This window comes from Felis catus, chromosome F1 (genome assembly GCF_018350175.1).
Source record: "Felis catus isolate Fca126 chromosome F1, F.catus_Fca126_mat1.0, whole genome shotgun sequence".
In the NCBI taxonomy this organism is placed as follows: domain Eukaryota; kingdom Metazoa; phylum Chordata; class Mammalia; order Carnivora; family Felidae; genus Felis; species Felis catus.
Genome location: NC_058384.1, coordinates 14,510,689 through 14,526,465, shown reverse-complemented (window position 1 = coordinate 14,526,465; position 15,777 = coordinate 14,510,689). Strand labels below are relative to the sequence as shown.

The following is a 15,777-nucleotide window of genomic DNA, read 5'->3' as shown; positions in this document are numbered from 1 at the left end:
TTTCATTTTTATATAGAATAAGCTTTGTTTTTATTATAGACATGGATCAAAAATAAAGTTTTTATGTACATATGACATGTAGTGCAAATGAAAGGCTTTTAAATACCACAGATAGATATGTTGTTGGAAACAAAAGGAGATGAATCATGGGGGTTAGGATGGTCGTCCTGGAACGGCAGGAGGGGGTCGCCTAGTGAAAACAAAACAAAACAAAACAAAATAACAACAACAACAACAACAAACAGATGCAGAGGAAGAAAACAATGTTTAAATTAAAAAGAAATTCAAATAAGAGCATGCAAAATTATCCCACAAAAGTCAAATTCAAGTCAGACAAAAAACATGCAGACGTGCAGGGGAAATGAGAAAACACCACACGGCAAAGTTCGCGGTTCCCAGGACTTTTCCTGGCTCTTGACATTGTGCTAGGTATGAACCATTTGAGCCCACCCCCAAATCTGATGATTTTGTACCATGGGATGATAAACCCATGCAATCATATTCAGGAGAACTGGAAATAGTACCAGAGCAAAATACCTTTATAACCTTAAGTATTTTGTTTCTGAGCCCTGATTTTGTGACATTTGGTTCCTTCCAAAGATTTCGGTAAATGTTATAAAATCTCCATAGGGAGAGCAGAGTTGGTATAGAAATACGATAGGTAAAAAAAAAAAAAAATTTTAAGATGAGGGAAATTAGAAGGAGTCACAAGATCAAATGAGCCATGTAATCATAATGCAGAAAATGTCAGGGGTTGAACTTGTAAATAAGAATCTGCTCCCGGTGAATATCCTGGTATGATAGCCTTTCCAGGCAAAGGGAAATTACAAGGCTAGGCCTGGTCCATGGGACCCTGGGATTCCGTCTCAGAGTTGTATGCAACTGAAGTTCTGATTTATTCTGAACTGGGTCCAGGGTAAATGAGATGGAGTTTGCCAGATCTTTCTCCATATCCCTAGCCTGACTTGCATCTTGTCAGGCCTGCAGTTGTGAAATAAGGATCCAGAGTTGTGCTTCGTTTTGACATCAGCCTCTCTGGATGATTTGCTGCTAGAAAGTAAACTCTACGTTGCATTGAACAGCCCTGTAAGTAGGAAAACAGCAGGCCAAACGAAACTTTCCCACTGGTTTCCAGCAGAAACCTGTACTTTAATTTCCTCTTTCTAACCAAATTGGTAATGAACTCAACATTCCGGCAAGTCATGGACCTGTGAGGTGAGCTCCGTACCCTACCCGCTGTGGGACTTCTCTCTGGCTATTCATCCAGGTGTCGGACAACACGCACACTTCCCTCTTACTCTCATAAGACTTCAGTGAGTGGAGCAATGAATTCTACAAAAAACAAAAACAAAAACAAAAACAAAAACTTCTTTTTCATCTCCTACGAGATGTTAATGGAGCAAAACTGTTCTATTTCTGAGCAGTGGTAAAAAATCTTACCTTTCCTGAAGTCTGAGACCAATTTTTCTTTGGTCCAATTTAATCGGGCTACGCTAAGGAGGTCTCTCATCCATTTAAATGATGAAGAACTTGTTTTTGGTAACCTTTCAACTGCGGGGGGTCTGCAAGCCTTTAGCTTTAGAGATCCAGGTAATGGGTATCCCTGGTGTTTTCATGAAGAAAGTGTAATTAAATTCCTGTCAGGCTCAATGAGATTTATCACCCGCCCAGCAAACAGAAACTATTTTTGAGTTCTGAAGGGGCTTTAGAACACTTTAATTACCTCAGCAGGGTGGGGAGGTGAGCCATTAACCTGAACAGCAAGTCCATAGTGCTCAAGAGCCATTCTGTTAACATATGCCAAAGCACTTTCCTGTTTGAGCTCGTTTGGTGTTCTAATCCAGAAACAGGATCAGAAACTCTATGTCTTGGAATATATTTCACCTGACAGCTAGGATGTTGGCTTGCAACATCAGAGTGACATTTATTCCCTCAGGCAGCTCCTTTCTTTTCCTCTTTACTTTCCAGGACCAACTTCCCTCTCATTGCCAAAAAAGCACTGTCAATGATGACACCATGCGGTGGCTCAGTGAGTTCTATCACGGATCGTGGCGGTTTGGGTTTTCACTACCTTTCCAGAATTGTCTATATTACTTACACAATGCTGAAGTGCCTGAAGGCAAGTGCTGAACATATTTGGGCTTTTTATATGAAGAGCTTTAAACATAGTACCTCATACTGCTGCTGCTTCTGACATGGAAGTTGGAATACTGAATTGGAACACGGAGCTGAAATACTGCGTAGCTAACAAATTTTAAAGGTCAACATGCCACTAGTCACCATACAAGCAAATCTGCCTGAGATTGTAGTCTCAGGTTATACTTTACGTTTTCTGAAAAATAACTTCAAAGAATTGAAGGAACAGGAGGGTAAGGAGGCAGGAAAGTATATATGAAACATGGGCATAATTCATATATGAAAGACTCAATTATCAGTAAGAGTGATGAATTACCCACATCCTCTTGGATCTACCTACCTCAATGCTACAATCCTTTCCTAGGGTGACATTCCTCTGGCGGGGTTCCTGGGAAGGTCTTAATGACTTTTTTCATTTCTGTTACAATCTTACCAAACATTCTCTGCTTGCTTTCTTTGCCTGTCATTTAGATAAACCTCATATCTGAGATCAGTGGGTGAGTCTGAAGCCTTGGGAAAGTAAGACAGGAAAGTCAAGAAGGACAGCCATTCCTATTTTTCTTTAATCTTTAATTTTAAATCAACCTGGATCCATTCCTTTATAAGAATATAATGGGGTAATGTAATTAATTTAAAGGAGCTCTTTTTTGGAGAGTGAAAGAGAAAAAAAAGCTAATATGGAAAGTTAGCTGAGTCCTCCACAGGCTTACCAAGACTTGTTCCATGTATGTCTCCAATCTGCTTTCATGCCTCCTGCTCTGATGGGACCTTCCTCTTTGGGTCCAGTATACTGCTCTGACCAAGTCCAGAAAGGTGGTCATGGGTTGGGAACTCTGGGTGCTCTTACATTTGATTTTACCACCTGACTTTGTGTTAGTGACAGTCTGTACTGGACTAATCTCACTCGGTGCCTTTTCTCTCTCACCTAAAGCCCCTGAAACAGTCCTCACAACACTAGTCCTGTGAGGTGCTTTATGAACAAAGCATTGATGGTCAGATGAGCCTGAGAAACCTGTAGACACTGACACTCTTAGAGATTCACAATGCAATCTGATACTAAAGCTTCTGTAAAATCTTAGGAAAGAAACATTTAATTTTTAATCATCATTTCCCAAGTATATGTAACCAAGAAACCCTTGTGTTTGTGTAATGCCTACTAAAATCCCACTAAATTCCCAAAATAAATTCCCAAAATAAATCCTACTAAATTCCCAAATGAACTTTGGGAAGCTCTGAATTAAGACTGTAGTTTTAGTCAACATCTCTTGTATGTACCCTAATTATTAGGCTGCCACAGTGTCAAAGAACATCAACAAATGGTCTTAAAAGTGGCAATGCCAGGTATGTGTTGAAGTACTAGGAAGTAGGGTATGAGATCCATCCAACCCAAAAACCAGATGGGTTTCTCAGTATGAAATTTAAAGATTCTGCTAATAAGCAGAAAATCTTGAAAACTGAGGAGTTATTTACACTGATGCCAGAGCTATTTAAAAAAAATTTTTTTTTAACATTTATTCACCTTTGAGGGACCGAGAGAGACAGAGCAGGAGCAGGGGAGGGACAGAGAGAGAGGGAGACACAGAATCAGAAGCAGACTCCAGGCTCTGAGCTGTCAGCACAGAGCCTGACATGGGGCTTGATCCCATGAATTGTGAGACCACGATCTGAACCAAAGTCGGACACTTAACTGACTGAGCCACCCAGGCGCCCCTGTGCCTGGGCTATTTTAAGACTACAAATGGTAATTTGCCAAATAGTTACCAAATAAGTAGTTCGCCAAATCAGGTCCTTTGGTTTTGATAATTTCCAGTTAGAAATGATTCGGAATAAAGAATCATGCAGTAACACACACACACCCCCACAAGTGTACAGCATGATTCTCATCCTCTCTTTTGCAGTAAGGAGTTTCCTTTGAAGGCACTAATGTCTCCATTCATGCAAGATGTATAGATATGAAAAAGAAATTACAACAGGAAAGCATGAATTAATACAACAGCTTTTGCAATTCATCTTTTACAATGAATGTATCCTGAACACAGAGAGGAAATAAACCAACATTCCTCTTCTCCCATTCCCTTCTTGTCTTCTGTTTTTGGGCGGATGGTTCAATCTGGGACTATGTACGTTGATACAGGACATATCATCAAAACTCTGTAACAAAGAGTCTCTATGCCCTGGAAACTGAAGATGAGGATGAGTTTAGTTACTACTGTTTAGTACTCTCCTATTCCATTTTCTTAATATTAGGGAAACTTAAGGGGTAACTTCTCCTCTCAATGCCCAATGAATAAACAATGGAGGCCAACTGTTGAATCAAGAGCTCATTTTTTTTCTTGTAAGAAATGCCTTCTGTGGATCTAACATTTGGGCAGAATATTTTCTTTCCTTCTGCTTCCCAGGGTTTTTCATGAACATTTCCTTTTGATTAGCAAAATAAGATGGTGCCTCTTGTCAACGGTCACATTGCATCCTCCAACTGTCTAAGCCTTGTGTCCTTTTTTAACCTAGTTCAACACTGACTTTGAATCAGAAATAAAATGTCTCCTACTCTCCTGCCTTTGATTTGTCCAATTTGCTCTCTTTAAAAATCTTGTCCTTCCCCAAATTACTGACAGTAATGCCAAACGCTATTCTCCATTTTGTTAATTTTGGGCCAATTTGATCAAAAGGGTTATAAGTATTTAGAAGCCTCACATTTTACTGATTTGCAATGGATATGACTCAAATATATTATACAAGAATGAGGAAGGGGGGAGTCCTTCAAATGTTATCATTTATTTCAGGTTCAGAAATAACAGCTTCACATTTTCACAACAGGTACATGTGACCTTCAAGAATGATACAGGCTTGAGAAACTTGCTTCAAAAATTCCATTCACAGAGTCCATCCATATATCAGCATTAAGAAATCCTGAAAGTGCCAAGAAGACAGTGGAAAGTATTCTGGCTCAAATTAATTAAAGAATCAGTAGAGAAGGTTAAGATTTTGCTTCTATACACTGCTTCTTCATAAAAAAGCAAAAGAGGAATTTGATTCAGAAGAGGGAGAGAAAAGAAACAGACAAGCAAAACAAAGGCTATACATAGGAAATTAAACATACATCAAGTAATGGTGAAATTTCTGGACAAGAATAATAAAATTTTTTACCAAACAGGCAGCAGACAATGCAAGAGGTTGACAAGTAATTTTTACCATAATTTTTAAAACATTACACAATGAGCAAAGTTTAAGGAATTCAAGGGTAAAAATTAAAAAAAAAAAAATGAATGCCTTGAGCTGAGCCATGTGTGAAACTCCAGACCAGAGAGGTGAGAAGTCTCACCAGTATACCAGTATGAACAGGTCTTACGACAAACAGGAGACTCTTGTTTGAGTTCCCTCTCTCTTGCTCTCACACATATGCGCATTCTTACACATATATACAGATAGCAAAGCATATACTACGTATGTTTCAAAATATTCTTCAAGTTTCACGATACAGAGCACCACGCAATTTTAAGCATACCAACTAGACAGGATGACTTAAGATTATCTAGAAGACATATTTGAGCTTTTAAGAAAGGAATGAGTGATCTAGCAAACTAATTATCGTTTCTCTACAATCATCTAGTTTTATTCACATTAAACTCTGAGCTCACAGGTAGCAGTCCTCTTGGTGGAATGATATAAAACACTAGGCTTGAGTCTCATATATTATCTCCTTTCACTGGGTTCCTCAGTTCAGAGACCTACTATTTAGGCTTTATTTTCAGTGGTAAGGACATTACTGTCAATTTCAAATACTTATCTCGTTTACCAAATGAGAAATGTTTACCTGAAAGAGGGGGTGGATGACCTATCTCTGAAGTATTAACTTCTTCCCTGCATTTCTAGAAAATTTACTCAGAAAAGTCCATTATTTTTATTATATTGCTGTCCCTCCACTTTATTTTTTGACATTTACTATAGAGAAAAAAATGTGTAGACCAATTTAGCTTTTTTTAAGGTTCAGCTCAGCAATCCAAGAATAATTTATAATTCCAATCAGACCTTAAAAGTGGGTTTCCAGATCTTACACTACATTTGGCAAAAGTAATTTCTTAGATAGCAGTGCTGTGGACTTAGGTCCAAATGTCTGTGGATATTACTCTACCGTGTTATCACAGTAATTCTGAGCTTTGTGCCTCTCCTGGAAAAACTTTTGTAGACCTCATGTATGTTATCACAGTTATATGAACCACTGCCATCACATATTACGGCAGACCCTCCAAAGCGAGCTCTTGTATTAACACAGTTTAAAAAATATATTCATACCCACACACACCAAGCACGTGTACACATATTTACACCCATACATAGCATATATACACAATGCACAAACAATCACACACATGCTTGTGGCATTTTAACAAGTGCTCTTAAACCTACCTACCCAAAGGGGCACAAGACACATGTACTTACAGAAATGAACCTACCATGTATATACTGTACACACAGAGACACATGCATAGAAAATACGTTTGTACACAGAAAACATCAACATTTATCACATACTGGTATTAGGTCCCATTTCATATTTGAGAATTGTGGCTACAGTCTATACTAAAAAGTCGTAAAATTAATCTACATGACTACTTTTCAATTCTAAGTTTAGAAGGCGTACAGTTATATCACAGGAACTGGTTTCCTTAGAATGTTTTGGAATAGAACAAGTTTGTATCTGAACAGGTAGGCAATTTGCTAATAACAGACCCTACTTGCTCTTCTGTGTTATAAATGACAGCTAAGATTAATATTCAGAAGAGTAATCTTGGTAGACGACTTCTGGAAATGCAATATATCTGTCCTAAATCAATACTATTTCAATAGTCTGTCCACAATTGAGTAAACGGTTATTCCAATGAGTCAATAAGCATGCAAGGTTTAGCGTGTGACAAGAAGTGATATACCTATCAAACAAACATACACAGTTTATTTTTCCAAATCCTAAAAATACTGTTATGTTTTATCTGATTATGCTAGGCATCTACTATGTAGACAACATCAGAGCAATCAGTTAGGAGGAAGCTACACAAAAGATGAGGGGTGCTACGGAAAACTCTCAGCTCATTAGGCGACATTCCCACCTTAAGGCCTGGTATCAGCGCACTTTCCCCACCTCTTAGAGCTTCTGACTTCATTCACACTGACATCTCCTTTTAGCAGGATGCAAACCTTGGGGACATGGTATTCATACTAATTGTATGACACAGTACTGCAGCAAACTGAAAGTATTCTCCAACATGACTTCTGAAATTCCAAGGGAAGCTGGGCTCTGTTAGAAATAACTCACAAGTAAAAGAACAAAAATGTGCCTACAAAGAGAGACAATTGGGACAGTGAAACTGTAGGATTATAATCTGGGAGCAAAAGCCAAAGGCGACAAATGCCATTGTTTATGACTATATAAGATCAGTGGAAAGAAACTTGGAAAAATATCTCCAATTTTCTTTGACATGGTTTGTGCTGATCTAAGAACACACCAGTGGTTATCCACAATATTTTCCTTTAACAGAAGGAAAGTTTTGAAATACAGCAAAATGCAAAACCACATTTAGCACAAAGCCAAACCCTGAAGTATATAATCCGTTAGCTGCCTATTTTAGAGAATTCAAAGGAAGAAGCAAAGGAAATCCTAAAAAGAGGGAATTTTATGAAAAGACCTCACTGTAGATAATTTGTTTTACTGTGGACATTTACTTAACACATTTCCATTTAGCTGCAGCTATTTTAAAAATACATTATGTATCTTGCACATCTGTTCCATTCACAAAAGAGTTAAAGAGTTAAGATTTTTTTCAAAAGAGAAATGTTCTTTATACAATCACTTGTAACTTAAAAGTTGAAATGTTCTTTTTGTAAATCTTGTATTCTCTGATTTTTTCCCTATTGTAAGTGGGCTAGCTGTAACCCTTTAGAATAACCTCAGAACAATGCCATTCAACTTGGCAAGTTCTCTTTTTAATAATGGTTGAAAGTTTTTACTTCATAGTTTATGGGTGTCTGCTTTGGGTATAAACTACACAGGAAATTAAAGTTAAGTTAACATACAAATCATGTTTGCTGCTTTCAAAGGGAGACATTTCAGTTGGTGAAATCTGATTTACTTCTGTAGAATATGAAATAGTGTCATGGGACGCCACTATTCAGTGAGTACTTGCTCTGCTGTCTGGGAACAGTTAGCAGACAGAATTCCACTTGGCTTCTGGCTGTTTCCTACATGCTAATCATCTGGTCCTACATGGTCCAAAACTCAGCCTCAAGACTGAACTATTAACCCCCAAGCTAAACTGATTTTGTAAATTTTAGAAATGTTATTAGCATTTGCCAAGTTGCTTTAGATTTCAATGTCTTAATACCATTAAAAAAAATTTTTTTTTAGAATGACTGGTATAGAGACTCTGAAGTTGTACAACTGTAAAAGTGTGAGCTCTGCTCTTAAGCCATGGCATCTCTTACTAAATGACTTCTATTTTCATTCTAGGGCTCCCTTTAAAAATGGTTATCCCAGATAACCATATCTCAAGATCTATTGAGAAAGCCTAGAATGGATAGGAAGTTACATTAAACAGGTTTTAAAAATAGGATAAATTCTTACACGGGGGAATTACAAATTAGTATGGAAAGAGAAATTTTTGCTCCAACCAAGTAAATAAATAAACAAACCGGAGTTAGTGTCAAAGTGTAGTTAGCCATGCCTAAAATGAGATCACTACAAAAATTAAATATTTTCCATGTCAACCTTCACTGTAATATATAAAGAGGTGAATATATTTGTGAATGAAGAAATTACATATTTCCAGACACTTCTAGAGATGTGAAATTTTGCTTCTTCCTTGAACTCTGAAACTAGCCAAATCTACTCACTGACTACCAAAAAATTAAGCTTTGATTCACTGTTGAATATGCTTCTAGCATGAAGCAAAACACAGTGGTATGAGGAAAAGCTCTCTAGAGCAAGCAATGCATTAACTTTTCCTTTGCAAACTACCTTGTGCTCCTGGAAAAGTTTTATTCTTAAGGAGTCCTAATTAAAAAAAGAAAAAACAAAAAAACAACACTTCCTAGCAGTCCTATGAAATAAAGCAAAAGGAAAGAGGATAGATCTATAATGGGTAATTATAGAGTAGGAGGAAACATTAATAATAGACAACATAATTTTTGTCAGCCAAACAGAATGTGGGAAAATAAGTATGTATGGCTTAGGTCTAAGCCCACCATCTCATAGCTCTTAAGAATTATACTTAATGGGCTACCTGGTGGATAACCTGGGAACTTGTCCAAAGCAATTTCAATATATGCCAGGGTAGGCAAATGGTCTCCCACTACTGGGCTGCTATACAAACCTACCCTTGGTCAATATACGACATATAAAGCCTCGAAAGGTTAGCAGTTTTCAAGAGTCAAACTCCAAAGGTCTGATACACCATGAGCAAAGAAGATGAGCAATAATGCATTAGTAAAACTGGTTACTTGCCTACTGATGTCCACACATGCGACTACTCATGATTTACTGATCAAATATGTTGCTTTCGCATAATTCATTAGTAATTAATTGCCATGCCAGACACTTCGTTTAGTCTAACAGGGAGGATTCTAGTGGACGGATTATAGTGGGACGAGTTGGTGATGGGGGTGGTCTCCGGCTAGAAAGAGAGAAAGAGAAAGGTAAAGAAACAAGTAGAATATCTAGCAGAAGGCTGTCCCAAAGACACTGAGTCATGGCACACATGCTCATGCACAGACAGGCCAGCAGGAGTGGTTGCCATCTGTAATGATTTTAACAGTGTCACCTCAGTCATCGAGCATTTTTAAACAAAAATACGCTAATTTTTTCATATGCAAATCTTTCTCAAAACTGAGGCTGTCCCTCCCAATACTAAAATAATAATTAAATCATTTAAAAGCTATCTGAAATATACTGCACATGTCTTCGCCAATAGAGAATGATTACATAGGGTGAACTCTGTTAGGTTATGCCGACTCCAGGAACTTATAAGATATACTAGGCTTCAGGGAATTCTGGGTTTTGAATTTTTATTTCCCTTTAAATAATATTGTTCCTCCTTTCTCTCACTGTCAGAATGTTAGTTATCACTTCTCATTGCCTTTAGCAGTAGAATTCTCCAATTTATTCTTTTACTTCTAATTTGCAGGGACCTAGAAAACAAGAGAATCAAGGTTTTTGAGTTCTCTACAATAAGTGTAAACAGGCTCAGGATGAGTGTCACTCAGTTTCTGGTCAGTAATGGTGTTTCTGAGGTCAGCTGAGGTTGCTGAATAAACTCCAGATAATGAAATATTACTGTATGTGAGAATCTCAAATTTACCATGTAATATTCTTTATTTCCTGAACCCCTACATTTACTTCCTAAGTGTATTAGTAAACTTTGTGTGGACTTAATTTTGTATGTAGTATCTTGGGGAGTAATTTTTGTAACCAGCAAAATTCAACAAATTCTCCAAAGCTAAACCTTTCTTATTTTTTTTTTTTAATTTTTTTTCAACGTTTATTTATTTTTGGGACAGAGAGAGACAGAGCATGAACGGGGGAGGGGCAGAGAGAGAGGGAGACACAGAATCGGAAACAGGCTCCAGGCTCTGAGCCATCAGCCCAGAGCCTGACGTGGGGCTCGAACTCACAGACCGTGAGATCGTGACCTGGCTGAAGTCGGACGCTTAACCGACTGCGCCACCCAGGCGCCCCGCTAAACCTTTCTTCTTGATAAAACTCTCCCATTGATTTTTTCAGAAAGATTCCTTCTGAAGTATAGTCATGTCTTGCAGTTGTTTCCGCATTGGAAACACTAGCATGATTAAATCAAACATCCCTTCTCAGGTATGAAGAAGTGAAGATAAAAAAATTAAAACAATCATAAAATGTTTAAAAATCACAAAGCTATAAAATAAAACTAGACGGTCAAGGAAAAAAGAAAAGCAGAAGAGATATTGTTGACCAGTGGTATAAATACCATTTAGGCACAAACCCATAGATATTGGCAGATATCTATGGTCCCTGCACCTGAAAAATGTCCAAGAGGCTTTAGAGGAAAGATTTCCTTGGGAAGGTGCACTCCAATTTAACCTCTTATGCTGGTCTTATCATTAGGCAGGCACTCTATTTTATTTATTTATTTTATTTTATTGTTTATTTATTTTGAGAGAGAGAGAGAGAGAGAGAGATGGGGAGGGGCAGACAGAGAATCCCGAACAGGCTCCGTGCCACCAGTGCAGATGCAGGGCTCAAACCCATGAACTGTGAGATCATGACCTGAGCGGAAGTTGGACACTTAACTGACCGAGCCACCCCGGCGTCCCCAGGGACTCAGTTTTTTAAAGTGTAACTGGAGATTCCTTACAGGCACAGTAAGCAAATTAAACTGTTCAATACTAGTTGTTTAATTTGAGTAAACAAATAAATCCTCTTTTTTCCAGAAAGGCTACTGGCTACCATGACCACCTGAAATGTTTTGAGTATTCCCTGCTAGGAAAAGTCCTCCCAGACCATGCGAAAGCACCTGCCTTTCCACCACCATACTGCTCGTTTTCATTTAAAAGGACCATATTTATTTAGCTTATGTCCTGAATCTTGAACCTGAATCATTTTCTCCTTTGATGTGAAGTTTCTAGAGGTCAGAGGTCACATCCACTTAACTGGCCTCATACAGTGTTGAGCGTGATATTACATGCAATTACGTCCTCAGTGCTGTTTTGTTCATCTGCTAGACCTGCTATCCATCCTTCAAGACTCACCTCTGTGATGTCTTCTCTGACCTACTTCCCCCATCTTGATACAGTTGCTTCGAAAGCATCTCAGCATATTTCTATTACAACCATCACACTGAATCCTAATTAGGTTTGTATGTTTACCTCCACTGATGAGAAACGGGCTGTATCTTACTCATCTTCCTATTCTTACAGGGTGTGCTTATCATTCAGCCACTAAACAACTGACCACTGACAACTGAATAAATTAAAGTTATCCCCAGAAGTAAGAAGCAATTGATGAATACAGGGTGCCCAGGTGGCTTAGTTGGTTAAGCATCCAACTTCAGCTCAGGTCATGATCTCACAGCTTGTGGGTTCAAGCCCCACGTGGGGCTCTGTGCTGACAGCTCAGAGTCTAGAGCCTGCTTTGAATTCTGGGTCTCCCTCTCTCTCTCTGCCCCTCCTCCTGCTTGCACTCTGTGTCTCTTTCTCTCTTAAAATAAATAATAATAAAGTAAAAAGAGAAGCAATTGATGAGTATTCACTGATCTTTACATTACATAAAGATATTTGTTAGTCAATCATTGCTGCTGCAGAAAGAAAAAAAAAGCTACAGTGACATGTAGGATTTTGACCTTTGGAAATGTTATCTATAACATATATACTCAATTTTTTAATAGATGTTTGGAGTAAGTATTAAATAATAGGCCTCCTGTCCTCAGCGAGTTTGATAAATAGTCACATAACCCATAGAAATGTATTCTTAGCAATTAAGCAGTTCTGGGAAGTGGGGAGGGAGTTGGCCAGAATTTGAACTTGAAGGAAGGAAACTCTACCAGAAGATTCAATAATGGGTTGGACTTAATTAGGGGATTTTTTTAAAGTGGATATTAAATTACAAATTCAGTGAGAGGCAGGATACAACATGGCATGGCGGGTTGGTAACTGTTACCTGCATGCATGATAGCTTGCACCAAGGATTGTAGCAAAGGGAGAAACGAATACAAACTAAGTTCTCTTCTGATCCTTTTGTTCTTGGCTGAAATGTCATTCCTCAGTCCTTCCTGACCATCCTATAGTTTCCGACCACCCTGCCCCCAGTCACTTCATGGTATTTGTGTATTTCATAGCACTTAGTCCTGTTTGTAATTATTATTTATTCACTAGATTATTGTCTATAGTTTCTGATAAATTCCTTGAGAGCAGAGACCACATATTGTGTATTTATTATGTATATTCAGCATTTAGCATAATGTGATTATGCAGTGAATAAAAGAAGGCAGTGAATAAAAATTTATTAAATAATGTACAAATGAATGACTGAAAAGTGTCTAAACAAAGATGTTTGGCTAGGTTAGAGTACAGGCCAGATCAGAGGGGACAGATCCAATGGGGCCAAGAATAGTTTTGAGGTGTTTATCTGCGAGTTTCCGCTGATAGAGTACTAGATCTGGAGTCAGGAGACATGAATTCTAGCTCCAACTGCCAATTTGTACCTTCACTAACCACTGGAAGTTCTTTAGAGAACTTCCTGAGTTTCCCCATCACAGGCATAGGAGACTCAGACTAGATGATCTATAACATGCTTTCTAGTTATACGTTGCCTGCAAAATTTATTGAGCGTCTACTATGTGGACTGCATTATGATGCATGATTTTTAAAAACTCAGAATCTATTCAGAGTGGAAGATGAGCAGGATAGACAAGTATGCAAGTGGTTTTTACTATCGCACCTCATTTCAAGTGGAAAAAGCAGGGGCAAATATGATTTCAACTGCAATATATAAAACTTGGAAGACGTAAGAGAATGTAGGTCTATAATGAGGTTATAAGAAATTAGAAATTATGTGATGAGGATGGGAGGGAGGAGTTCAATCATGGGGATAGAGAAGGGAGAGATTTAAATGTTCTGATGGCCCAACTGTTGTTCATTAATCTCGTCCCCAGTTTTGGATCATGCTGATGGACCAAGAAAAAGACAACAGTAATGGGCAAGTGCAGAAAGGAAGCAAGGCAGGACACTAGGGGAACGTAACTGTCTGCTCTGTGCTGGCACTGTTGTCTTTTCTTGTTAAACTTGCAAGATCTTTGCCTCGTGGCATGGTTTTTAATAAAGAAATCAGGAGAATCTCTCCATTATGAGCTCTTTAAAAGTGTCCCTTAGGGCCTTGCATTAAATAGGCACTGCATACCTGCGTGGTGAATCAATGACTAAAAAGATAAAGGACAAAATTTCCATCATGTGCTTTCAAAATAATTGTGACATCTTTAAAATATGCGCCATTTCAGGTTAAAGTAACATATATATATTTTAGTAATTAAAAATCCTGAAAGATCCCCCTCCCCACCCTCCTAGAAGGAATAGGCATCATTTTGTTTCCAAAACAAGAAAACTCTACTAGGAAGCAATTCAGGAGGAGCATTAAGTTGTTCAGTGTGATTTTCTTAATAAGCGATGCTGTTTGCCAACTTGAAGACCAGAAATGCATTTAAGGTTTACTGTTAAGGCCATTTCATTGGTCTACGGTCTACTTCCTAACCATTCAAAGAGTTTCCAAAGACATTCACCTCATAAGACAGTTTGTTTTGGGCAAAGCAAAATTGTTTTGTACCAAATTTTGCTCAGTTGCTTTGTTTAGTGATGGGGTTCATTAAGTAACCCATTACATGGAACTGGAGCATCTTGCATCACTTAGTGTTTATTGAAACACTGTGTTGTGTGTGGGCGGTTTATGGTTATGATAGAAGAGCCATGTTTCTGCTTCCAAATCAAAGGGAAAGATGTAATACTTGCAGTTGCATTTGTAGCTGCAGGGATGAACCTTTTACAGTCTTTTGGACAATGACAATTTTTGTAAGAAAGTCCAATGCTCATGCAGGGTGGGTGGCATTGAGGGCGGGGGTGGGGTGGGGACTGGCTTTACTGATAAGAGAAAAATGCATTATTTGTCTTACTGTCTCTTTCAGTTCTCTTCTAAGAATGGAAGAACTAAAATTTCATCTGCTCTGCTTTGGGTTAGCTGGTTTTGAGTATTCATGATGTGAGGCCTATCTTAACAGGGGTTGGGGGAGAATTCTATAGGGCAAATTGCTTTAGTGTGGGGTGGTGGTGGAAATAAATGTTCCTCTAGTTTCTTGCCACCAGGTACCATAACACTGATTGTTGAAATGGCTTGGTCTTTCTGCCCCTGCCTTTATTCCTTATTGGGGTGGGAAGTGGGAATTATGAGACTGGTAAACGTATGAGCCAGACTCAGTCTACGCAGCTCAGTTTCCTTCCTCTTCTATGTTTAAACTAAGATTTCCTGACTCCCAGGCCAGGATTCTTTCTACTGGACAGTTACATTAGCATGTGCTAAGGCAATGGTTCTCAAATTGGACCATAAGTCAGAATTCCCAGGTGGGCTTGTGAAAATTGAGATTGCTGGGTACCACACAGTGTTTCTAATGTGGTGAGACATTTCTAGCAAGTTCCTAGATGCTGCCGATGCTGCTGGTCCTGGGACCAGGCTCTGAAAACCATTGTTCTAAGGTATAATAAGTGATTTTGGTCTTACTTTATTAGCAATTCAATTCACTTGCAGATAAAGTATGAGCAAAAAGAGAAAGTACCAAAAAAACTCTTAAGAAGGATGAAGAAATGATTATAGAAATACTTTGACACGTTTGAGAATCAGATGTAAGGTGGGTCAGAGAGGTGTTAGGTTTATTTTGTAAAGACCAAGATACTATATCTCTGATAGTTTTCTTGTTAGTCATCACCAGAAGAATATACTTGCTTAGGGAAGCTTGTATTTGCTTATGATAATGTCAGTAAGTACAGAAAGTATCTATGAACATGCATTCCAAATTGTCATCTTTGGAGAGGGTTAAGACTGAAATCCAACCTAAATTAGCTAGGTGAACCACCCTCCCC

The 15,777-nt window shown here is 38.3% G+C and overlaps 1 protein-coding gene across 7 annotated transcripts in view; it reads right to left on the bottom strand.

The window, feature by feature from the left end:
• Positions 1-15,777, bottom strand: part of DNM3 (dynamin 3) — a 569,293-nt gene continuing 553,516 nt past the window's right edge. For 4 of the 7 annotated variants that reach the window (XM_023247908.2, XM_023247907.2, XM_023247913.2 and 1 more), the window contains one exon: positions 4,893-9,800. In XM_023247908.2, the coding sequence (XP_023103676.1) occupies positions 9,731-9,800 (70 nt within the window). In that variant the 3' untranslated portion in view covers positions 4,893-9,730. Of the gene's footprint in view, positions 1,333-3,830; positions 4,318-4,892; positions 9,801-15,777 lie in introns of those variants that run through there. The other 3 variants (XM_045049392.1, XM_023247910.2, XM_045049389.1) reach the window with 3 other exon arrangements.